At 40.2% G+C, this 23,532-nt stretch overlaps 4 protein-coding genes across 5 annotated transcripts; all 4 read left to right on the forward strand.

The window, feature by feature from the left end:
* Window positions 1-295: 295 nt before the first annotated feature.
* On the forward strand, window positions 296-6,995 carry LOC127768389 (magnesium-chelatase subunit ChlD, chloroplastic). Its single transcript, XM_052293965.1, has 15 exons — window positions 296-602; window positions 1,428-1,606; window positions 1,780-1,864; window positions 1,944-2,260; window positions 2,421-2,544; window positions 3,250-3,342; window positions 3,736-3,831; window positions 4,144-4,293; window positions 4,367-4,564; window positions 4,852-5,007; window positions 5,141-5,248; window positions 5,417-5,551; window positions 5,634-5,789; window positions 5,969-6,089; window positions 6,608-6,995. Exons 1-15 carry the CDS (start codon window positions 342-344, stop codon window positions 6,691-6,693), a joined length of 2,265 nt encoding a protein of 754 aa, XP_052149925.1. The 5' UTR covers window positions 296-341; the 3' UTR covers window positions 6,694-6,995.
* Window positions 6,996-7,362: 367 nt separating this feature from the next.
* LOC127768997 (uncharacterized) lies at window positions 7,363-13,082 on the forward strand. Of its 2 annotated transcripts, XM_052294675.1 has the most exons (10): window positions 7,363-7,503; window positions 7,686-7,784; window positions 8,011-8,154; window positions 8,536-9,288; window positions 9,385-10,204; window positions 10,319-10,566; window positions 10,711-10,817; window positions 11,524-11,674; window positions 11,804-11,956; window positions 12,331-13,082. In XM_052294675.1, exons 1-10 carry the CDS (start codon window positions 7,465-7,467, stop codon window positions 12,466-12,468), a joined length of 2,652 nt encoding a protein of 883 aa, XP_052150635.1. In that variant the 5' UTR covers window positions 7,363-7,464; the 3' UTR covers window positions 12,469-13,082. The 2 variants fall into 2 exon arrangements, with proteins under 2 accessions (XP_052150635.1, XP_052150636.1); XM_052294676.1 differs by lacking the exons at window positions 7,363-7,503; window positions 7,686-7,784 and having other exon boundaries at window positions 8,025-8,154; window positions 8,627-9,288; window positions 12,331-13,081.
* Window positions 13,083-14,101: 1,019 nt separating this feature from the next.
* On the forward strand, window positions 14,102-16,471 carry LOC127768067 (AP-1 complex subunit sigma-1-like). Its single transcript, XM_052293583.1, has 7 exons — window positions 14,102-14,290; window positions 14,809-14,895; window positions 15,006-15,097; window positions 15,257-15,365; window positions 15,479-15,514; window positions 15,616-15,702; window positions 16,157-16,471. Exons 1-7 carry the CDS (start codon window positions 14,288-14,290, stop codon window positions 16,226-16,228), a joined length of 486 nt encoding a protein of 161 aa, XP_052149543.1. The 5' UTR covers window positions 14,102-14,287; the 3' UTR covers window positions 16,229-16,471.
* A 2,167-nt stretch (window positions 16,472-18,638) lies between these two features.
* LOC127765675 (transcription factor bHLH106-like) lies at window positions 18,639-21,264 on the forward strand. The gene is made up of 2 exons (XM_052290618.1): window positions 18,639-19,133; window positions 19,667-21,264. Exons 1-2 carry the CDS (start codon window positions 18,849-18,851, stop codon window positions 20,177-20,179), a joined length of 798 nt encoding a protein of 265 aa, XP_052146578.1. The 5' UTR covers window positions 18,639-18,848; the 3' UTR covers window positions 20,180-21,264.
* The last annotated feature ends 2,268 nt before the right edge of the window (window positions 21,265-23,532 follow it).

Raw genomic sequence — 23,532 nt, forward strand, 5'->3', positions numbered from 1 at the left:
AATTATTATCTTTACATCATTTTCACATTATTTAAAGATATACATATATTATTCCTATAACATATAACACATATTCATTCATATATTCTGCAGCAAAGCACGGGTATCCATGCCAAATTTATTTAGACATAAAAATACTCAAAATTTCATATACGAAAATCAACAGCGACAGTGCTCAACTGCCAGTGCCAGACCAGGACAACCTCCATCAGACGGCTGAGATGCGCGCGATGCGGAGGAGCGAATCCGCAGGAGGAGCCCAGGCTGCCCAGCCAACCAAGATAAGAGAAAAGCGATAGCGCCCTCGCCCACACACCGCGCTCTCCTCTCCCTCCCCTCCCATGGCGATGGCCACCACCGCGCTCTCCGCCTCCCTCCCGCGCCTACTCCCGCCTCGCCGCCGCCGCTTCCCGACGCCCTCCTCCTCCTCCCCCTCCGCCGCATCCACCTCCACCTCCCGCGTCGTCCGCCTGCGGGCCGCCGCGGCCTCGGCGCCATCCGAGGTCCTCGACTCCACCAACGGGGCCATCCCCTCGGGGAAGGGCGGCGGCGGGCAGCAGTACGGGAGGGAGTATTTCCCCTTGGCCGCTGTCGTCGGGCAGGTGAGTGAGCGAGCAACTCTCTGCATAGCTTCTCCTGCATTGGTGTTGCTGAAGACACAAGTACCAACTACCAAGTAGTGTGGAGTGGTACAAGTAATTTGATTCCCCAGTTGAGTTGATCTGATGCATTTCGTTGCGCGGTATCGCGAATGCTGTTACAATAGAGATTCGAAATCCAACAGATGCATTTCGGTTTTTGTCGTGTTTTATGCTAATGCTATTGTAAGCGAATCAATCAGTGGACAAATAGTGATCACCGATCAGTACACAATGTGCCAATGTACATCTCTGAAAAAATGCCTTTGCTATGAGTTATTTTGCTGTCATACTCTCTCTGAAGATGAAACAAACGAGCTGGAATGACTTTCAAGCTTTAGTTTTCCTCCCATTGTTCCCTGCATCGAGTTATTTTTAGATAATGTAAGCTTTATTAATATACTCAGTCAATTACACAAAGACAATACAACCGCATCGGGCCCACCCCGGCCTCTGCATATGATGCACACAGCCAAAAGAACCAAAAACATCCTTCCCAAGCACAAAAGAATAACCAAAACATAGAGATTAGTGGCTATCAATCCGTAGACTAGATCGCCACCCATGCTCCTGGATAAAAAATTCCGTGTCACCTGGTCCAACTATCGTGATACTACCGCAATAGTATCCCGAAGTCCCGGTTTGTGGAGGACAGCCTAGGTACGTAGCCACCGGGTGACTAATGTAATAACCTGCAAAGGAGAAGACACCATCTTGTTATCAAACCATTGATTTATGGTCTCAACTTTGTATATGTTACAATTTTAACTTACCTTATTGTGCGTCCAGGATGCAATTAAAACTGCTCTGCTGCTTGGGGCAATTGACCGTGAAATTGGAGGCATCGCCATCTCAGGGAAGCGTGGGACAGCAAAGACAGTGATGGCTCGTGGCTTGCACGCTATGCTTCCACCTATTGAAGTGGTTGTAGGCTCGATTGCAAATGCTGACCCTAACTACCCAGAAGAGTAATGTCCCCAAATGCATGTCTAATAATGCTTCTAGAACTTCTGTTTAAGCATCCAAATTCTTCTTTTCACCCCCACAAAGTTTTACATACCAACTACAATTTGAATATGTTTACTTTCATTTCTGAAATGATTGTCAGGTAACTCACTTGATTGTTCTCCTCTTATGGCAGATGGGAGGAGGGTTTGGCTAACCAAGTTCAATATGATGCTGATGGTAACTTGAAGACCGAGATTATCAAAACACCTTTTGTGCAGGTATGCTGCATGGACTTTTTGTTTAAAAAATAATTTCGACATACCATTGTTAGTTCAATTTCAGGTTTCCCCTTGACAGATCCCGCTTGGTATCACTGAGGATAGGTTAATCGGATCAGTCGATGTTGAAGCATCTGTGAAATCAGGAACTACTGTGTTTCAACCTGGCCTTCTTGCTGAAGCTCACAGAGGCGTTCTTTATGTTGATGAGATAAATCTATTGGATGAGGGCGTAAGCAATCTACTTCTGAATGTCTTGACTGAGGGAGTCAATATTGTGGAAAGAGAGGGCATTAGCTTTCGTCATCCATGCAAACCACTTCTAATTGCTACTTACAACCCAGAGGAAGGATCTGTACGTGAACACTTACTTGATCGTATTGCAATTAATTTAAGGTACTTTAGACTATGGATCACTCATTTACTCACTTCTTTTAACCAAGTTCAGGTTGTATTATCTTATACACCCTCTGTTGGTGTGGAGAACATAAGAAAACTCTCAATGCATTTATGAAATACCACAGATTGCTCATTCCATATTGTTGTTTTGTTGCAGCGCTGATCTGCCAATGAGTTTTGATGATCGTGTGGCAGCTGTGGATATTGCAACACAATTTCAAGAGTCCAGCAAAGAGGTTTTTAAAATGGTGGAAGAAGAAACTGAGGTTGCAAAAACCCAGGTACCACCGATACTGTTAAACTAGGGATGTAAACCTGTAAGATAGAGTACCTCCTTTATTGAACTAGAATAGGGTGTAGAAACTATTTAGCTTTTGCTTTTTTTTTTTTGTATTGCACACAAATAGCTTTCTTCAGAACAGCGATATCTAATCAATCAGTATCACAAAATATGTGGATTCATTAATATGCTTCATAAACAAATGGTCACATCAGACAAGTTGATACATTGATTTTTGGATCTTTCTCACCTAATTACAACTTGTGCCATTTACATATGATTTTTCCCTTGCCTTCATAGTCGAAAGTATATACGCTATTCATGGTTCTGTATTTTGAGATCCCAACGTCATCCACTCATGCTGAATTAACTGCATGTACCCACATTTACATTATATTCCCTGTGTTGTTCTGCCACTTAACATATTTTATCTGGTCCAACATTCAAAACATCAATCTTTAATACGTATAAAAGGTATATGATGGCACACAAAATAATGCCATTCTATTTTTGTTGGACAATACTTTCACAGTTTATAACTTCTATTATTTTACTAGTATGTAGTATTGAAAAAATAACGTGGCCAAAGTCCCACATTGAAGACTATGGAAAATCATGAGCGACTTTAACTAGCAACGATGGAGGTTTAGTTGAAAACAATATTATGCACTGTTCATCTCACAGGTGGTAATACATGGTCTAACAGATAATTTTGGCAAGAGAATATCTGAAAGATGTTGCAATCAGCACAGAGCAGCTCAAATATCTTGTCATGGAAGCTATACGCGGTGGCTGTCAGGTTAGTTTATTTTGCAGTGAAAGAATTTTTTAGCTCTGTTTGGCTTAAGCTGAGTAAGGAGCTTGATTGGAATATTGCACTGTCCTTGTAATGGTCTGTAGTCTGTACCCCATGATCATGCATTCTGGTCATAACATGTGGCGAGGTGGCTAAAAACTGTCTGCTGTAACCATTGATTTCATTTTAGTTGTGTTTATCATGCCCTGAAATCGATGTGGCTTTGCATTATTTTCTGCTTGTCTAGATATTATACCTGTCCGCTGTGCACCATGTGGTTAATGTAATACCTGAAGCAATCATGGTTTTTGAGACACTGATGCTACTTTTTTGTGGTTAATGTAATTCAAAAAGTGGCTGTGTTCTCATGTAAATAAAACTGACACTCATTTGCAGGGGCACCGGGCTGAGCTGTATGCTGCTCGAGTGGCAAAATGTCTTGCTGCTATGGAAGGGCGTGAAAAAGTATATGTGGATGACCTTAAGAAAGCTGTTAAGTATACTTATGCCTGTGAATTCTTCATTATTTAATACAGTAAGACACCCCCTGTAATTTCCTGTTTACAACTATTCCTTTTCATCTCTTTACTGAAATGTACGAAGGAAACATGCATCATGATTTGTTGTTAAAAACAAAATAGAAAGCTGCAAACTTGCACATAATAAAAGTCACAGCAAAATAAATTTTGCCCTCGCATGGCTCACAATTTTCTTCTGCCATGCTGGCTGTTTGCATTAATGTAATGATGTCAGTATATTCTGAATAAAGTTAAGACATTTGACATGTGTTCCACCTTCTTGCAGGTAGAGCTAGTTATTCTACCTCGATCAATCCTATCTGATAATCCACAGGAGCAGCAAGACCAACAACCTCCTCCACCCCCACCGCCACCCCCTCCACAAGATCAAGATTCTCAAGAAGATCAAGATGAAGACGAGGAAGAGGACCAAGAGGTTAATACATATACTATTTAACTAACTTATTCATTTTGTTTTCTCGTAGCTCATTAGCTGTACTCTTGGACAGGACGATGATGAAGAAAATGAACAGCAGGACCAGCAGATACCTGAGGAGTTCATTTTTGATGCTGAAGGTGGTATAGTAGATGAGAAGCTCCTTTTCTTTGCTCAGCAAGCTCAAAGACGGCGAGGGAAAGCTGGACGAGCAAAGAATCTCATATTCTCATCTGATAGGGGACGATACATAGGTTCTATGCTTCCCAAGGTAAACTTCTTAATCACTTTATTGTACCAAGATTCCTGAATCCAGATCCTTGTTTCCTCTCAATTCAATGCCTGTAGTGTTTTAGAGTTTCTCCTATCTAGAAATGTGTGCATAATCATTTTGCCTATTTTCCTCTGATGCTTTCTGCTGTGTTCTGTCATTTACTGATATACTATCAAACAATAGTCATATACTGCTGTGTTGCCTTGTATTCTGCCGTTCCCATCCTATTGCTTGGCACCTTTATCACAAGTAGGCTCCAATTTGAACAGTTAATTGTGTTGTAGGGTCCAATAAGGAGGTTAGCTGTTGATGCCACACTTCGAGCAGCTGCACCATACCAGAAACTGAGGAGAGAGAAAGATCGTGACAAGACAAGAAAGGTTTTTGTTGAAAAAACTGACATGAGAGCCAAAAGAATGGCTCGAAAAGCAGGCGCACTGGTAAAAATCTCTCTCTCTCTCTCTCCAAGCCTCTGAGATTATCAGAATATCTGTTTGCTCTGTCCTTGTTATGAAGTAAACATTGTTGTCCGATCATAAGAGTTAACTGCTCTGTGGAATTAAATTTTGACAGGTCATATTTGTTGTGGATGCTAGCGGTAGCATGGCTCTGAATCGCATGCAGAATGCGAAAGGTGCAGCATTAAAGTTGCTTGCAGAAAGCTACACAAGCAGAGATCAGGTACTAGTTGTTACCCTGTACGCCACCTTCAGTTGTTCTTCCCCTTGCCCCTGGAGATGTGTCTTTTTTTCTTTCAATGTGTAAAAGGTATATGGTTATATGGCTAGCTTGTATGCTATCGATTTTTATACTGGCCAATCTTACCTTATATTTTGTCATCTATCTCAGGTTTCAATCATTCCATTTCGTGGAGATTTTGCTGAGGTTCTTCTTCCACCTTCAAGATCCATAGCAATGGCCCGCAATCGTCTTGAGAAGCTACCATGTGGTGGCGGTTCTCCTTTAGCTCACGGCCTTAGCACAGTAAGAACTAAGCATTTTCTCGAACCTAGCTATATGTTACAGCCCATATGTATTGATTAACAATTCGGTTTTTACCTCAAAGGCTGTCAGAGTGGGTTTGAATGCTGAAAAGAGCGGTGATGTTGGACGTATCATGATTGTTGCAATCACCGATGGAAGAGCTAATGTGTCACTGAAGAAATCGACTGACCCAGAAGCCACTTCAGATGCTCCAAGACCTTCTTCTCAAGAATTAAAGGTACAACTCGTATCTAATATCACATGGTAGTAATGATATGAAAAGTATTTATTTAAACTGGAAACCTGTGACCATCACTCTGAAGCTGATATGATGTACGTAAACTACTTCCAAGTTGCATTCTTAAAAGCATGTATCAATCACTCTAAAGCTGATACGATATATTTATCTTTTCCAAGGATGAGATACTTGAGGTGGCTGGCAAAATATACAAGGCTGGAATTTCACTTCTTGTTATTGATACCGAGAACAAGTTTGTATCCACAGGATTTGCCAAGGAAATTGCAAGGGTCGCCCAAGGTACTCTCGGTGTGATATCTCTTGAATTAGTAGCCTTCGTTTCAAATATAAGTTGTTATAGATTTGCACACATGAATTAAGAAAATAGCTTGAATAACTTTGTTGCCCTTCGTTTATACTACATTGGAAAAAAAGGGATCTATTTATTTATCAGAGGGGTACTATCGATCTTGTGAGGACAAACATGGAAGAAATAAAAAAAACACGCAGAAGTTTCAAACCAACATATATTTAGAAAAGAGTTGAAAAAACTAAAATGACCTACATTTGGAATTAGAGGCATATACACCATCTGCCGTAGGAATACCATTATCTTTCTTTTCTGCATCTTATTACACCATTACTTATGAGTTAAGATCATAAGTCTAATTTGCCACCTATTTTTGACTGGCAACCTTGTAATGTTGCCATCGCACAAAGAGATATCTTCCATGTACATCAATCACTAAGCACCAAAATACTGCCAAATGTTTGTGCCCAATCTCCTGATATAAACCTCTCTTTCTCGATCTCTACAGGTAAATACTATTACCTGCCGAATGCTTCAGACGCTGTTATTTCCGCCGCCACCAAGACTGCACTCTCGGACCTGAAGAGCTCGTGATCCTGGAGAGCGTTTTACCTTCAGATAATGAGTGGTTTTTACTTTTTACCTTGTTTGGTGCAGCAGTGTCCATGTTTCGTGTAACTTTGGGACGTTTCGGCTGTGATAACCAATTTTGGCATAGGATTTTTACCGTGAGAGTTGGAATTCGGGCGTAGCACCGTGTAAAGAATCATATAATCCCTCTTCTGTCTAAATAATTGGCCATGTAAATATGGTGTTATTGCGTACAGTTCTAAGTAATAATAACATTCATAATTTATGTGAAGAAAGAAATTGCCAAATTTCCTTGTGTGGTTAAAAATGGTAGACCTAGTAAACTGCTCTCTCTGGCCAATTTTAAACGCAGTTACGGGTTTATGTGCCCAAAATTTAATCGTTCGTCTTATTTGAAAAATTTATAAAAAAAATTTAAAAAATAAGTCACGCATAAATTACTATTTATATTTTATCGCCTATTAAATAAAAAAAGAATTCCAATCACAAAATTTCAAATAGAACAGACGGTCGATAAATTTGCACCTGCACCGTAAGAAGTTCGGATGTGACAACTTACAACAATGGGGCCCACCTGTCAGCCAGCGCTGTGGAATCCCTCCCCGAAATGCCCGGCTGCCCGCCTTCGCTGTGATTTCTGGCGCGAATCCTTAATTTTCGGATTAAATAAATTAAAGAAAAACAAAAGAAAGAGGGGGAGGAAGAGCGTCGCGCCCCAATCCCCTCCTCCCCGTGGCGGCGGCGGCGGCGGCGAGCCGGCGACTTCCCGCCGCCATGTCGGCCTGCGGCTACCACTCCCCGTGCTTCTCCGAGGTAACCGCGCCCCTCCTCCCAGCTCTCCCCCATTCTCCCTCCCCCGGTCTCGCGCGCGCGCCGCTGCATTTGTGGTCGGAGCGGCTGAGTGCGTTGGTCTGTATAAGGAACGAACTGGGTGGGATGCTTCCTTCTCCTCCTCCTCTTCGAATAACCTAGTGGAGTCGCGTTGATTTGTTCAGGACATTGCCTTTCTCCCTCAATGGCTACAGCCGCATCGGCCGCTGGCGGTTGGCGAGCACGGGAAGGACAGCGCCGTCGTTTCGTCGCCGTCTTGTGTGGTGAGGTCCTTTTTCTCTTTGGTTAGTAGCAACAATCTGGTGGGGTTTTAGTTCATGCTTTGTTTCTATTTTAGTAATGCCATCTTGCCTGGGCACCACAAGCCAATAATAATTAGTAGGAAACGAGATGTGCTGAATCCGATCTGAATATCTGATGTATATACCCATGTTTCTTGGTGTGCAGCTGGCTATGATCCAATGACTGATGTTCTTTCTTGAGTTGCAGAATTGCGCGTTTATCGGAGGCCCTGCACAAGAGCAACATAGTTGTCTGAACACCATGGTGAATGCTGCTAGTTGCAGTGGGTTTAGCTTGCACTTGTCGGGGGATGAGGGCACGCCTACTGGAACTACTCCTAGCAATGGCAATGTAAGTTTTAGGAATGATATTCCTTACTGGGACTGCCTAAATTCTGGATGCAAATCACCATGGACATGAAAGTGTTCTAGAAGAGCTTAATTGTAAGCAACAAGGTTGTCTACTAAGAAACTAGTAAAACTCATGTTTCCTTTGCAAGGACAGAAGTTACAAATTGTTTCCTGTCATTAACCTAATTTGTTCAAATGATGCATGTAGCCATATATACTGTATATACATCTTTGCATTCAATGTACTATGCTAATGTCTCCTGAATATTGTAACTTTGTCATGCTGTTAGACATCCTTTTGTGTAAGTGTATTCATTGTCAAATATTCTTATTCTTATATTAAGTCATAACACATTGAATATTTGCTCTCTACACTCTACAGGTAGTGCCTTTCTCTCTGCATCTTTCTTCAGAAAGTACTTCAAAACTATCCTCAACTCAAGCCAATGGTCTAAACTCTGTTACATGCAAAGATGTGTTAGGTGGCTTTTGTATTGATGACCAAGCACAAGAGATCAAGACAGTGCCGCAAAATCAATCGGAAGCCAAAGACCTTCGAGAAATTTGTAAAATGTCTAGCGAGGAAATCAATAAAACATGTGATTCAAAAGGACATAGAAGACAGCAACTGTCTGGACGAAAGGTTGATGTTCGGAAACTCCGTAGCGCGGATGTGAATGATGCAGTTGAACTATCAATCGCTGCCTCTGAAGCCATGGTTATTGCGGAAATGATACTTCTTGATTCTCAGTCTGATAAACTAGCTACAGCTTCCTTAGAAGCTGCTCTACATGTGAAAGAAGCTCGGAAACAGTGTTTTCTTGAGGAGCTAGAACATTCTTGTGGATCCTCTGAAAGTGATCTGGATGAGACTTATGGGCTTTCAGAATTAGATGAGACTGAAATGCTCGATGCATTTCAAGATGTTGGCCTATCTCTTGTTCAAACTGCTTGTGCATCTCAAGGTCAGAACATAAGTGGCCTGAAACAGGAAATCTCTCACGCTAGTTCTCACCCTTGTGATGCAGAAGCTCACGTATTAGAGAGCTCTCCTGAGAAGCAAAATATTAGATGGAACAGCCATGATGCTGATACTAATGACCATGTATCTGATTCTTTAGCAAGTCACAATAAGGTATCTTTGTTGCCAATCAAATGCTTTATCATCGAATGTTTTGTTTCAAATAAACTTCACTTATCTGCTACATTACAATGTAAATTTTCTTTCCAGGAAGGTGGAGTAGTTGCTGTGCAGACAAATGTTGGTACAAGGAAGCATGTAAAGGGATTATTCAATAAAGAAACTAGCTTCATTTCTGAGTCAATGGATGGCATGGATGAGTTCCCTTCTCCATCTAGAATTGCTTCCATGGAAATGGCTGCATCTTCAAGAGCTTCTTTTCTCCACAAAATTAAAGGTTCTTGTGAGGAAAACCAAGGTGCTGAAGCTGCACAGTTGTGCTCTCAAGTTGTATGTTCAAACTTGTCACTTGTGGATCCTCTTTGTTCCATTGTTCCATGTAGTATATCTTTCAACGAAGGCCCCCCTAGTCAGGCCCCTGAATGCATACAGAGTAAAGGGGATAAAGAATTGATCAGCACCAAAGAATTTCCATCAAAGCAAGATCTGGAGGGAGAAGCTGGTCCATCTTGCACACCAGTATCTAATATTCTGCTCAGACGAAGGAAATACAGTTCTCTCAGACCTTTTAGCACAATAGCACCCAGACCATATGTATCAAAAAGTACTGAACCTCATAATGATGTTGATGAGGCAGTTTGTCAGCAGGGAAGTTTTGCAGCAGTAACTTTAAATAAAAAGATACGACGTGTGCAAGCCTCTAAAGTATGTGTAGAAAATAATTTTGAAGCTGGAAATTTGCACGAATTTTCTAAGGTTCTAAAGAATCCATCTTATGCTCAGGGGGTCAGTGAGCATCAAAACAGTATGAAGAGTCTTAAAAGAAAGAAAGCCCAATTTTCAGAAGCTAAAATTAGTACCAGGAAAACCAAGAATATTAGAAGGACGCAGACTAAATCTCGATTCAGCTGTAAGTTTTCCCTTATCCATCATCATGCAATATCAAAGACGTACTCTGGCTCATTTTGAATAATTTTTAAATATCATTAGTCCTTTCGGCGATCCTTACAGTTTAGTATTTCAGGGTCACATAGCAGACTCATTGACACAATCGAACCCAGGGAGTACATTGATAATAAAGAAGCCCTATTTCATGGACTGGATTTTTTGTTGACTGGATTTCAGAGTCACAAGGAAAAGGAAATTGAGCCATTGATCCGAAAATTTGGAGGCTATGTTCTTTCTAGAGTGCCATCCTGTCCACTTGATAAAAGAAGCAAGCTGGCAGAGCTTGCTAGGTGCAAGCCTCCCATTGTTCTTTCTCCTAAAAAGGTTTGCTAATCCATTTCATTTTTTCTTTGTGTTTGGTACAGTTTATTGGTTACAAATGATAATATGCTCACATGTATTCCAAAAATTACCATTTCATATTTTGATAATATTTTGCACTTATGTCTCAAGTATTTGTTGTGACAGGTATCAACGGCTAAGTTCTTATATGGCTGTGCTATCAACTCCTGGATTTTGAATCCCAGTTGGCTTTTTGATTCTATTCAAGCTGGTGTCATGTTGCCACCTGGAAAGTATGGTGATCTAGCATCCACTCATATTATCATATGCTTATATTCACACGTTTCATGATGCCTATCCTCTGAAAATGTAATTTGAATTGGCATTTATGTCTTTCTTGATAAAGTTCAATGTTGCATATATATTATGAAGTAATCAAGGAAAAGTTGTCGGTTATGGTATTTCTGTATGATGTGCCATTGTATCAGTGATTCTCTGAAGTATCTATGGATTCTAGAATTATTAAGAAACTGCATGATTCAGTCTATTATAATTTATAAATTTGTCACTAAGATATTGTAGAAGGTTGAAAATATTTTCTTGTTTATGTCCTCAATTGTTGTGCCAACCGTCAGAAGTACATCTAACTTTTTATTTGAGGAGATAGACTACCTAAAAGGTCATCTTTTGAAAGGGCTTTATAATGCTGACATGATTAAGCATATGCAAATTCTAAGAGACTAATTATACACACATGCATAGCCAAGACTATTATTTTAAATCAGCTACAGTATGTCCATACGATATTCTTTCATCAAAGTCCAAACGTTCGGCTATATTGTCAAACATAGTCAACACACTTTTTGTGAACATCTGTTCTATATTTCTTTGGAAAAACTAATAATTCGTCAAACAATCTTGTTGTATTGCTTATGTGAAATATGTTAATGCTTTTCATTCTTGATGCTCACTTCTTTTCTTGTCATATCATTTTTCTAGGTATTTTATTCGACAAGTGCATGCAATGCAGGGTATTTCAATGTTTGACCAGTCACTGCACCTAAGAAAGAATACATTGTTATTTGATGGGGTAGGATTCTTAATCCTTGGAAAAATCAGCTTCTGTTCCAAATTTTCCAACGTTATCAAGGTATGTCGCAACTTGCAACAACAGACACAATAATAAACTAGTCTGTGATTGATGATTTACTTATGTGAATTATAACTGATATGTTGTTAGCCATTACCTGAATCATTATCTCCACGATGTGTTTCACAGCATGGAGGTGGCCAAGTTTTTGCATCTCTTCAGGGATTAGTTCAAAGCTTGAAGGATAGAAGCTCTTCACATGGAATCATTCTCGTAGCAAATGAGGCGAGCGCATCACGCCATCTAAGCTATTGTGGGCTTGAGCATGACATAAAAACAGCGGTTAGTTGAATTTTGAATGTAGCGCTTCCAATCCCGATATAAGATTCGAGCATTAAACAGATACGACTTGGTAGCTTAGACATCTTTAATCTTCTCCAAATATCTGCATGCTAACTGAATGGGAAAAATATACCAAAAGTAGCTCATCAGCCATCTTTAATCCACTGTGTACCGCCTGCCAGTCATTTGTGCTGTTTCTTCTTGGTCTTGTATCTAATACAATGATCATTATCTGGAAGGCTTGCTTTCGTACTGTCCAAAAAAGAAGCGTTTGATTCACATCATAGAAAGCAGGAACATTTCTTTTTTTGACATTAATTGTTATTTTCTTCATACATGTTTCAGTGCTTATTATTCTCGAATTTTCTTTGCAGCCGGCGAGCTGGGTCATTGGCAGTCTATATTCTGGTAAACTGATTCCTCTGAAGAAAGATCGATGTGCCTCATTCCGCAAAATCAAGATGCCATCATTCCAACAACCGCAAGCATTTGACATGAGCCAAGAAATTTGATGATTCAGATCTGTTGCTTAGCTACCATCACATAAGAAACTGACCGATTCTTACTGATACATACTTACCAGGGATCCAGTATCCTCTTTCTGCAACAGTTTTCAAGAGCATGTGTGATAATGGGACTCATCTGTGGTGCGCTCATGCTGATGCTTATCGCTGGCAACCTTTGGAGTGTGGAGTGCCATATATCCATTTTTCTCTTTCCAAATACCAAAAGGCGACTGATGTCAAAGCATCTCGAGAAATATATGGTTGACTGCTAACTTGAAATATGCCAGGTCATGTTTCACTTGAAATATATCCATACTGTCTCTTTCACTGGGGAATGTTGTTCATTTCTGAAGATCATGTTATTCTGGGGAGTGTTGTTCGTTTCTGAAGACCGTGAAGATCATGATATTGTTGTAAATGCAACAGTTTTTCTCATTCGTACACTTGGCCCGGAAAAAAAAATCATGATATTCAGGGTAGAGAATGTTTCTCTTTGTTGTCTGTTGTAATTTGTAAATACGGATACCTGAGAAAACACACCTCTCACTTGCAATATCGAGTGATTCGCATATCTATCATGCCATCAAAATTGGAAGGCATCGATTATAGTGTTTTTAATTTCTTGTCAACAGTGATCTGTTTCATGCTGTTTACGTACATGCATAATGCATTGCAGTTGCAGTCTTGCAGACTTGCATGTAGTGACAGGCATATGGGTCCCAATTGTGAATGTAGTAGTAGAATCCGTGCGGAAAATAACTTTTTTATTTTTGTAATTGTATAAGTATTGGGACGAAATGCAGATCCCGTTCGTGGGCCGTGGGCCCCCAAGATGCGGGAGCCCAAAATAGAAAAAGGAAAAAACAGAGAGAAATAAAACGAAACAGTTCGCGGAGACCCCAACCGAGATTTACTTGATCTACTTCTGATCGGACGGTCGACCATGCAGCGTTATATGGAGCCCTCCAACGTCATGCTCCACCACATAGAGAAGATTTTCGCTCCTCTTATCTACTTTATTTTTATTTTTAACGTTTGAAACAATTTTTTTTCTAAACTACTTATCCAATTTATATTACGTTTACATTGTAATATTTGTTACAATTAAATCTTTACAACAACATATTGTATGATTATATTCTAATAAAAATATATATGTTTCAACCATTGAAATTTAATGTTTCAACCGTAACCAAACTATGTTGTACATTTTTAGTTAATATGTATTTTTTTTCAATGTTGTGCATGGTGTCATCTGGATGTTTTCAATAAATATTTTCTGATATTTCATTAGTTCTTTGCAAACTTAGTGTCATGTTCATTAGATGTTTTAGCGAATATTTGGTGTTGTTCATGCTTCATGTGTTATATAAAATTGTTTCAAGTAGAAATATAATCGTATATATTTTTTATCGAAATATAATTATATGAGATATCATTTAATTATAATAAATATAATGATGTAATTAAAGATTGGATAATTATTTTTTAAAAAATATATTTAAAGCTTGAGAGTACTAGAGATAGAGAGAGAAGAGAGAACCAAGGAAAATAGTTGCATGTATGAGAAGAGAATAGAGAACAAACCGAGAGAGAGGGATTAGTTACACGGCATGCACGTATGCACGGAAGAAAGAAAAGGCAACCCATGCAAAAGAATAATCGGGGGCCCGATGACTAGTATCATCCGACCTCAACTCCTCTGTCCTCTCCTACGCATCTCTCTCTCAGGGGAAAAAAAAAAATCTCCTCTCGGCCGAGATCGTCTCCACCGCCGGCGAGCCTTCGAAACCGGAGCTAACCAGCGCCACCGCCGTCGCTCGTCATGGTAATCCGGTCGTGATCCGATTCTCTTCCCTCCTACATTTGGTTGGTTCTTCTCGTCTCTATTCTCGAATATCAATGGTCTCTCTCTGTTTTTTTCCTTCTTCTGTTCCTGAATTTTTTTCTCAACAGTTTTCGATGGCAATTTAATGGGAGGGAAGTTCATCCACTCGTTCATGATCCGTAGCCCATTCCTGAATTATTACAGTTAGATTGATTTGGGCTAGGGATAGAATTTCGCCCAAATGTGCGTCAGATTGCATGATTTGGGATTACATAAACAAATGCCGTACAGTTGGATGCAGCTGGGAACTTGGGATCATATATCCGTGGCCATACCATTAGCTTGCCTTGATAACATTATCATACCATTAGCTTGTCTTGATGTGCACCACATCATCATTAGTAGTGGTGTGATCCTCGAATTGAACTTTGGTTCAGCATTAGTTTTTGATGATTCTTTTGATGCTGGAGAGCAGACAAGAGGATTCCATATGACGTCGCCATTTGTTGTGTTGTCAGATACATTTTGTGCTCCTCATCAGCAGACAAGGGAAGGTGAGGCTGACCAAATGGTACAATCCATATCCTCAGAAGGAAAGATCCAAGGTAAGAAATGACAGGTTAACACATATCAGTACATGTTTACTGTAATCCTAATCCATCATTCTTTCCGCTGGGTAAAAATATCAGCAAGATAATTTATTTTCGATGATAAGGTTATCAAAGAAGTAAGTACGCTCGTCCTGACAAGAGGTCCAAAGATGTGCAATTTTGTCGATTGGCACGGATACAGAGTTGTATACAAAAGGTACTCCCGAGTTGTGATTATACCTGCAATGTTATTATGTGATTGTTGGCGAGCACTGTTAGCAGCTAAAGTGCTAAATCACATGCAAATGTCAGTTCATCTGTAAAGAAATATTTTTGATATTTCTGGTTGCATCAAGCTGTTTCGCACCGTCTGCAGGTATGCAAGCCTTTACTTCTGCATGTGCATTGATGCTGCTGATAATGAACTGGAGACTCTTCAAATCATCCATCATTTTGTTGAGATATTGGACCGATATTTTGGCAATGTAAGCTCACACAGAAACACCTTTAACATGATATTCTCCCAATTTGTTGTGCTACCAGGCATTCTGAAACTTCTTTGCTTATTCTACATTCTTCTGTGTTTGCCATGTTGCAGGTCTGCGAGCTTGACCTGATATTCAACTTCCACAAGGTACCTACTTCGTTTGTTCAAATGATTACTTATATCTATTGACCATGCCTGTCAAATTGCTAAACCTGCTGTCTTTTCTGTGCTTCTGTCTGTATTTACAGGCATACTTTATATTGGATGAGGTTCTGATTGCCGGTGAGCTTCAAGAATCGAACAAGAAAGCAGTACTACGCCTGATCACTACACAGGTATTGTATCAATTGAAATGGAGATAGGCCACATTCAAAATGTAGGAATTTCACACGAACCAATTCAGATATTCAACTCCCATAGGTACCTTCCACAAACAGGGACTAGTAGTTAGAGAACAAACACACACAAAAAGGAGGAATATGTAGAGTATTCTACCTTGACAGACTGTATACACATCCTAATGAATTGACAAGAAATGAATTCCTTGTGATAGTCCTTTTGGTTCCACTGAACTTATCTGAATTCCTTTTCTTTCTGAAACTTTTGGTTCCACTGAACTTATCTGAATTCCTTTTCTTTCTGAAACTTTTTATCTGAGTTTCTAGGAGTAACAACAAAAAGTGATATACAAGCATGGTCATGTGCTCATGTGAAATGCACTACTGATCAATGGTGAGCATTTGGCTGATTTATGATGACATTGTGGAATATAAACTGGTGTGTTTGCAGGACAACTTGGTGGAAGCAGCAAAGGAAGAGGCAAGCTCATTGAGGAACATAATTGCACAGGCCACCAAGTAGAGCAGCGCATCGTGCCTGCTACAATGATGATTACTCATTCTCACCCCAGGGCATGATAGTAACTATAATCAACAGGAACTTTTTTTTACATTAAACTTGCCATAAAAATATTTTTTGAATGCTCTGTGTTTTCATTTCGGCAGAAATTTGTACCCTCCTTTTTCTTTTATGTGTTGTTTTCTTCTAATTTTTTCTACCCTTCTTTTTCTTTGGAGTATATACTTAATTTTGTTCTCCTCATCATAGTGAGAAGGAATAACTTATATATTATTGAAATAATTTGGCTAAGGAATTCTTAACACGCTTCATTGTAAAGTATTATTGTGCTTACTCATAGGTTTAGTTTGTTCAAAGAAGCAGAAAATATATAAAAAAAGAAAAACTCCGCCATTTTAGAATGTAACATGGTTTTGTCCTATAGAAAAATATAGTTTTATCTACAACTAAGTTTAACAAAATTTATAGAAAAATATAGTAATATCTACAATGCCAAATTAGTTTTATTAAATTCACCATTAAACATATTTTTTATAACATATTTATTTGGTGTTAAACATGTTGCATGTTTCCTTTTAATAAATTTAGTCAAATCGGAAGATATTTGACTTAGGATAAAATCAAAACAACTTACATTCTGAAATGAATGGAGTAACATGGTTGCCAGTAAAAATGTCCAACTTTTTTAAATAAAAATTATAGATTATCCTATCAACATGTTAGTATAATTATAGTGCTCATTACCCGTTTACCGTACATGTCTTTGTTACTTTTTTTTAATTATAATTTTTAATTACTCTCTTCGTCCCATAAAAAACCAACCTAATATCGGATGTGACACATCTTAGCACTATGAATCTAGACATATATATAACCAGATTCGTAGTACTAGAATATGTTACATCCGATTTTAGATTCATTTTTTATGGTACGGAGAGAGTATGCAGATAAGGTTTTTGTTACTTATTTACCCAAAACGGCATGAATAGATGATAGGTCATGTAGTCAACCAAGCACCCAACTCATGGACGTCTCTCACAATTCTAGGGCATTGCAATAGTGATTCCATGACAATGACACCCAATTGCCCTCTTTCATCTTCCGGCATATATATTCCTCCGTTTCCAAAAATGCAGCAGCACTGGCAACTCTTTACATGTCGCTGTAGGCAATCTCCAAGTGAGCACTTCGATATCTTTCTCACCAAATTGACATCCATGAGCTGATCCCAAAATATCTTTGTGACAGCTTTGTGCTCTTATATCTAACCACTATCCAAGAGAGATTGAAATCACGGTCCCTAGGATAATCTCATGTGGTTAGGTTTCTTACGATGAAACATATTCAGCGGATTTGATTCTATGATTTAGCATAAACGTTTTTATTTAGGCTAGTTATAGTGGTAGGTGGCATGCTAACATCGTGTTGTCTTAATTTGGCTATTCCGTTAAACGATATGTCCGTCTAGTTTCTCATAAGGTGCTTGTATAATTAAGATGTGCATGTATATGTTCAAGAGATATATTTTTTAAAAAATTACACAGTACAATGTAGACACTCACAACACACACACTCACCTATGAACGCACGCACGCAAACCCTACCCTATAAGTATACTAGTACGTTTTTTTAGAAAAAAAAAATAAATCTTAGTTCTCTATTGCATGGTTTCTGGTACTCCCTCCATCACAAAATGTTTGACGCTGTTGACTTTTTAAAAAATGTTTGACCGTTCGTCTTATTCAAAAAATTTAAGTAATTATTAATTCTTTTCCTGTCATTTGATTTATTTTTAAATATACTTTTATGTATATATATAGTTTTACACATTTCATAAAAGTTTTTGAATAAGATGAACGGTCAAACATATTTAAAAAAGTCAATAGCGTCGAACATCTAGGGAAGGAGGGAGTATGATTTTTTTTTAAAAAAAGAAATATCAGACAACTTGAAATATATATTTTTATTCTCGTTTAGGACTCGATCGCTGGAGTAGCTGCACATACTTCTGATGCAATTTGTTTTTATCCAAAATAAAATGAGGTGCCTAGCTATCAGCACAGCAACACATGATCGAGCAAACATTCCCCAAAGAGATTTCACTGAGAGTCAAGCAAAGCTCGATCCAGCCACCGCCACCACACTATCTCCTCCGATGGCGACCGTGCAGCAGGTCGGCACCATCCCAGCCGTCCATCCGCCCCGCATCGGACGACCCCCACTCTCCCTCTCACACACACTTCCCCTACCACAGAGGACTCGTTCTCTCTCTCTCTCCTCTCGATGACGAGTCAACACGTGGGCCCCACCACCCAGCCACACTCCCACTTTCTCTCTCATCTCACATTCTCTTTCTCTCTCTCTCTCTCTCTCATCTCGCATTGGTTATTTATTCGCCTCCTCCGCCATTCTCTTCTTCCCCCCACAAACCTCATCTCGCCCTCGCCTTCCTCCTCCTCGCCGTTGATCGATCGATCTCCTGCTCGATCTCTTGTGCCCTAGCTACGATCACCAACTAGCTTCAAGCTTCCTCTCCCAGCAGCTGCAGCGGCAGCTAGCCAGCGATCGATCGATCGATCGAGCTACACGTGAGATCGAGTGCGTGCAGTAGTGTGTGGTGTGCATGTTTCCGGTGGAGGTGGCGGCGGCGGCGGCGGGGAGGATGCAGGGGGAGGCGGTGGTGCCGATGATGCTGCCGCCCTTCTTCATGGACTCGGGGATCTGGCCGGCGGCGGCGGGGGTCGTGGATGTCGCCGCGTCGGCGGAGGAAGAGGCGGCGGCGGCGGCGGCGGCGCAGGACCGCGCGCTGGCGGCGTCGCGCAACCACCGCGAGGCCGAGAAGCGCCGCCGCGAGCGGATCAAGTCGCACCTCGACCGCCTCCGCGCCGTCCTCGCATGCGACCCCAAGGCAATACACGCATATACCACCAACTATTTTCCCCTGAATTTTCTGCAAAAACTGATACTCTTCTACCAAATTTTAGATCAATTCAAAACAAAGGAACTGCGTGGTTCAAGAATAATTGAATACCATTTGAATTGGATTGGCAGATTGGCATCTAGCTTCTTCCGGTAGCTAGATGCTAAGCATGCATATGCGTAGAGCCAGCACGCAGCTAATCGTTGTGATTAAAGCTGAGTATAGCATGCATGAGTGCATGACACTAGCTACTACTACCATAGATTAGGGCTTCTTGTTTATCTTGTTCTTCTCATGATTTGTGGCTATTGTGTCCCCATGCATTCTTCTTTTGTGCCTAGTACCATGTTTTCTAGAATTCTAGTACTAACCATTCACATAATTTTTTGTTAATTCAATCGTCTTTATGTATGATTAGACCCTAACTGGGTATAGGGTTTGATTGTGTTTTGAGATTTGAGCTTGATGAGGTCTGAAAAATGTATGGCTTCTTGATGGAGTTTAGATGATGTGATGTGCAGATAGACAAGGCGTCGCTGCTGGCGAAGGCGGTGGAGAGGGTGCGCGACCTGAAGCAGCGGATGGCCGGCATAGGCGAGGCGGCGCCGGCGCACCTGTTCCCGACGGAGCACGACGAGATCGTGGTGCTCGCGTCGGGCGGCGGCGGCGTCGGCGGCGCCGGCGGCGCGGCGGCGGTGTTCGAGGCCTCCGTCTGCTGCGACGACCGCTCCGACCTCCTCCCGGAGCTCATCGAGACGCTGCGCGCGCTCCGCCTCCGCACGCTCCGCGCCGAGATGGCCACCCTCGGCGGCCGCGTCCGCAACGTGCTCGTCCTGGCGCGCGACGCCGGCGGCGCCGGCGAGGGCGGTGACGGCGACGACGACCGCGCCGGTTACTCGGCCGTCTCCAACGACGGCGGCGACTTCCTAAAGGAAGCCCTGAGGGCTCTTGTGGAGCGGCCGGGCGCCGCCGCCGGCGACCGGCCGAAGAGGAGGCGCGTCGTCTCCGACATGAACATGCAAGCTGCAGCCTAGCCGGCGGCCATAGCTCAACATAGCTATCAGTTTGCTTGGTATACTATACTACGTATTTTGCTTGCCATGTTTTACTTAGTTTTTGTGTGCTAATTAGTTGCCATCTCCATATATATATGGCTCTTCATGGTGATACCAATATTGCCAATTGATATGCCATATATGATTAAGTAGGATATATATTACCATTAGGGTTTGCTTGAGCTTTCACCAAAAGCTGTTCCAAAGCCAATGCAAACCCAGCCACTGAATAACAATGTCAGCATCCCCAATATATGAAAGGTTTGCAGACTTACCCAACTAATTAAGCACAATATAAATGTATCAAATATATATATATATATATATGGGGCAATGATCACAGGCTTAAAAACAACATCTGTTGCATTCCATTTATGATATGATATATACATACATCAATCAGGTCATTGTTGACATGCATGCATGACAAGTCCATGATACAACAGACAAAGATGTTTGTCAATGCCTGCATTGCTGCATGTACATTGTAGCTCCCTGTCCTGTGAATGTTTGGGGTCAGCTTGGCTAGCTTGAATGATCTAGGCAGCATGTCTCTTTGAAACTTTGAATGTAGAGAGAAGAGAGAGAGAGAGAGAGAGAGAGAGGGACCAACCAATCATTGCTTAGTTTGCTTGTGGGGTGCAGTGCCACAGAGTGGCATGCAGTGAGCTCTCATGACACATGAGTGCATGCATGCATGCATGGAGGCAGTGCTATGCTAGTGTAGTAGTGTGTGCTGCTGATGCTACTGTGGCTGTCTGAAGAAAGGAAGGAAGGTGATGAGCTTTTGTTTCTTGCTGGTTTTTCCTTTTGTAATCTTGCTCATCTCTTATCTTTTTGAGAGGGAGGCTGGGGGTGTGGAGGAAGAAGGAGAGGAGATATCTCCATGTCAGGGTGGGTACTGTGTGCAGTGCTCTTGCCTCTCACTGTGGCAAAAGCCAGGATTGCAGTTGCTGGGGACAAAAGGAGACTGTGTGACTGTGCACCTATGTAACTTGTAACTTCATGAGAGCTAGCATTTCTGTGCTGTGATTTTTGCCCACACTAGCTTGTTGCTGTGGCTTGCTATATGGCATGCATTGTGTATTGGTAGCTTGGCTTGACATATGCATGCAGGTCACATGATATGCATATGTTCATTTAATTTATGGTTTTGGTTTACTGATAATACATTGACTTGCATGTCTAAATTAAGCCCAACTGATTGATGATGGCCTCTGAAAATTATTGGTGCACATTTTTCTTGTGTGGTTGTGCATGTTTTTGGTATGAGTACTATGGATATCAGTATTGATTATACTCCCTCCATCTCAGTCTGATCATCATTTTTGAGGTCTTCCCGAAATCACTACTAGAAAAATCATTTGTTGCCACGAAAAAAATTGTGGCATCAATACTAAAATTATGGAAATAGATACATGTTGCCACAATTGTAAAATCGTTGCTAGCCGTGGTAATAAACAGCATGGTGATAGGTTATTGCAACGATTTTTATTTTGTGGTAATAAATTTAGATGTTGCCACGGAATGGATGTGGCAAAAAGTCATATTGCAACACTTCACATCGTTGCAATAAAATTTATTGCCACCACTCCATATGTGGCATTAGTTTTACGTACCAAATTAAAAGTTCAAATATTAATCTATCATCCTATCTATTTATCTACTTATTTTTTTTGATTTTGTGTCTTGGCTAGGATTCGAACCCAAAACCTATTCTTCACGTGTGCTCTCCTTTACCAACTCACCTACGCATCAATTCTGTTGGAAAATGCATATCGTTCCATTTGAGCCTAGCTAACTGAGATTTGAATCATAGATTTGAATATCTAAAAGATTTCAAATAAAAAAGTTATCACCTATAAAATTGTAGATCTCGTCGAGAGCTATAATTTCCATATAAATTGTCTCAATCTGTTTCCATATGAAAAAATTAAGTTAAATTATGAGACGACAATTTTTTTGTTGCAACGAATTTGTTGATCGTGGCAACAAAAAAATAGTGAAAAATACCATGTACTATATAAATTGCCACAAAAATTAAAATTGTGGCGATAGAACATGTTTTTTTTGCAACAGTACGATTTTTTGTGGTGATATCTCATTTTCTATTGCAACAAAAGTACTAAATAAAACAACGATTGTAGATCATTGCAATAAAAAATAATTATTTGCCACAGAAAAATTATCATTGCAATAGTATAATATATTGCTACGAATTATTTTTTGTTATAATAATTTGGTGGCAATAGCTCAATTATCTTGTAGTGAATGATCGATCATTCTATAAAAAGTGTCTCTTCATTTATTTGTGCAAATAGTAAATGAGCGTCATTGAATGTGTTGCATGCAACCAACTAAGATTAACTTCTATCGGTACAAAACTCCATGTAATCTTTAAAACATGATGCAAATCCATGGGACATGAAGCGAAGTAGCACCTTGACCAATGAGGATTAATTTTAGAATGATGAAAATTGTGTTATCCTCGGTTTCTGCGCTTTTCCTTAGGTGATGATTAAACAAGGATGGAAGAAAAACTAGACAGAACAGCACTTGTCCAAATACTATATTCACCATTGCATATGCATGTTTCTGATCAGCTAATTAGAAGCTGAATATTGCCTGCGTGCATGCAAGGGTAAATCCTTAATTAATTTGGTATTGTAAAAAAATTAATGAGTATATACTTACATATTGTACCTCAAATGTAAAGGAATAATTTCATGCGCGATGTGTTCTTTCCAAAAACATGTGAAAATTGGCGAACAGTAAGTATCGGCTGTATCGCGCTCGTCATGCACACATTTTAAATTAGTGCTACATGCATCAGAATGTCAGTATAAATTGTCCTATATGCATGCAAAATCAACTTGACCCCAACTGCAAAGCCTGACCTTCACCATCATCAGCAGTTCAGTACATGTACGGATATCGTGGTTTGCAGTAAACAATATACTAGTACATTTCTGAATTTTGCAAACTGGTCAGTATATTAATTAATCATTATACACCATGATTAGAAGTCCTTTGGGAGGACAGAAACTCACAAGAATTGCAAGAAAGGCTGCCCCTGTGGCTATGCACAGTACTACGTTGTTTGTTCCAATCTTTTTTCAGACGAGCAACAGGAGGCACATGTTCCTACGTCGAGGTAACAGGGGAAAAAAATCGTTGTCTGTACGACGGTGCTCCCTCCATCTCAAAATAAGTGCAAGCATAATTTTCCGCGTCTAATTTTGACCGTTCGTCTTATTTAAAAAATTTTTAAAAAAAATTAAAAATATAAGTCACGAGTAAAGTATTATTTATGTTTTATCATCTTATAATAA

This window comes from Oryza glaberrima, chromosome 3 (genome assembly GCF_000147395.1).
Source record: "Oryza glaberrima chromosome 3, OglaRS2, whole genome shotgun sequence".
In the NCBI taxonomy this organism is placed as follows: domain Eukaryota; kingdom Viridiplantae; phylum Streptophyta; class Magnoliopsida; order Poales; family Poaceae; genus Oryza; species Oryza glaberrima.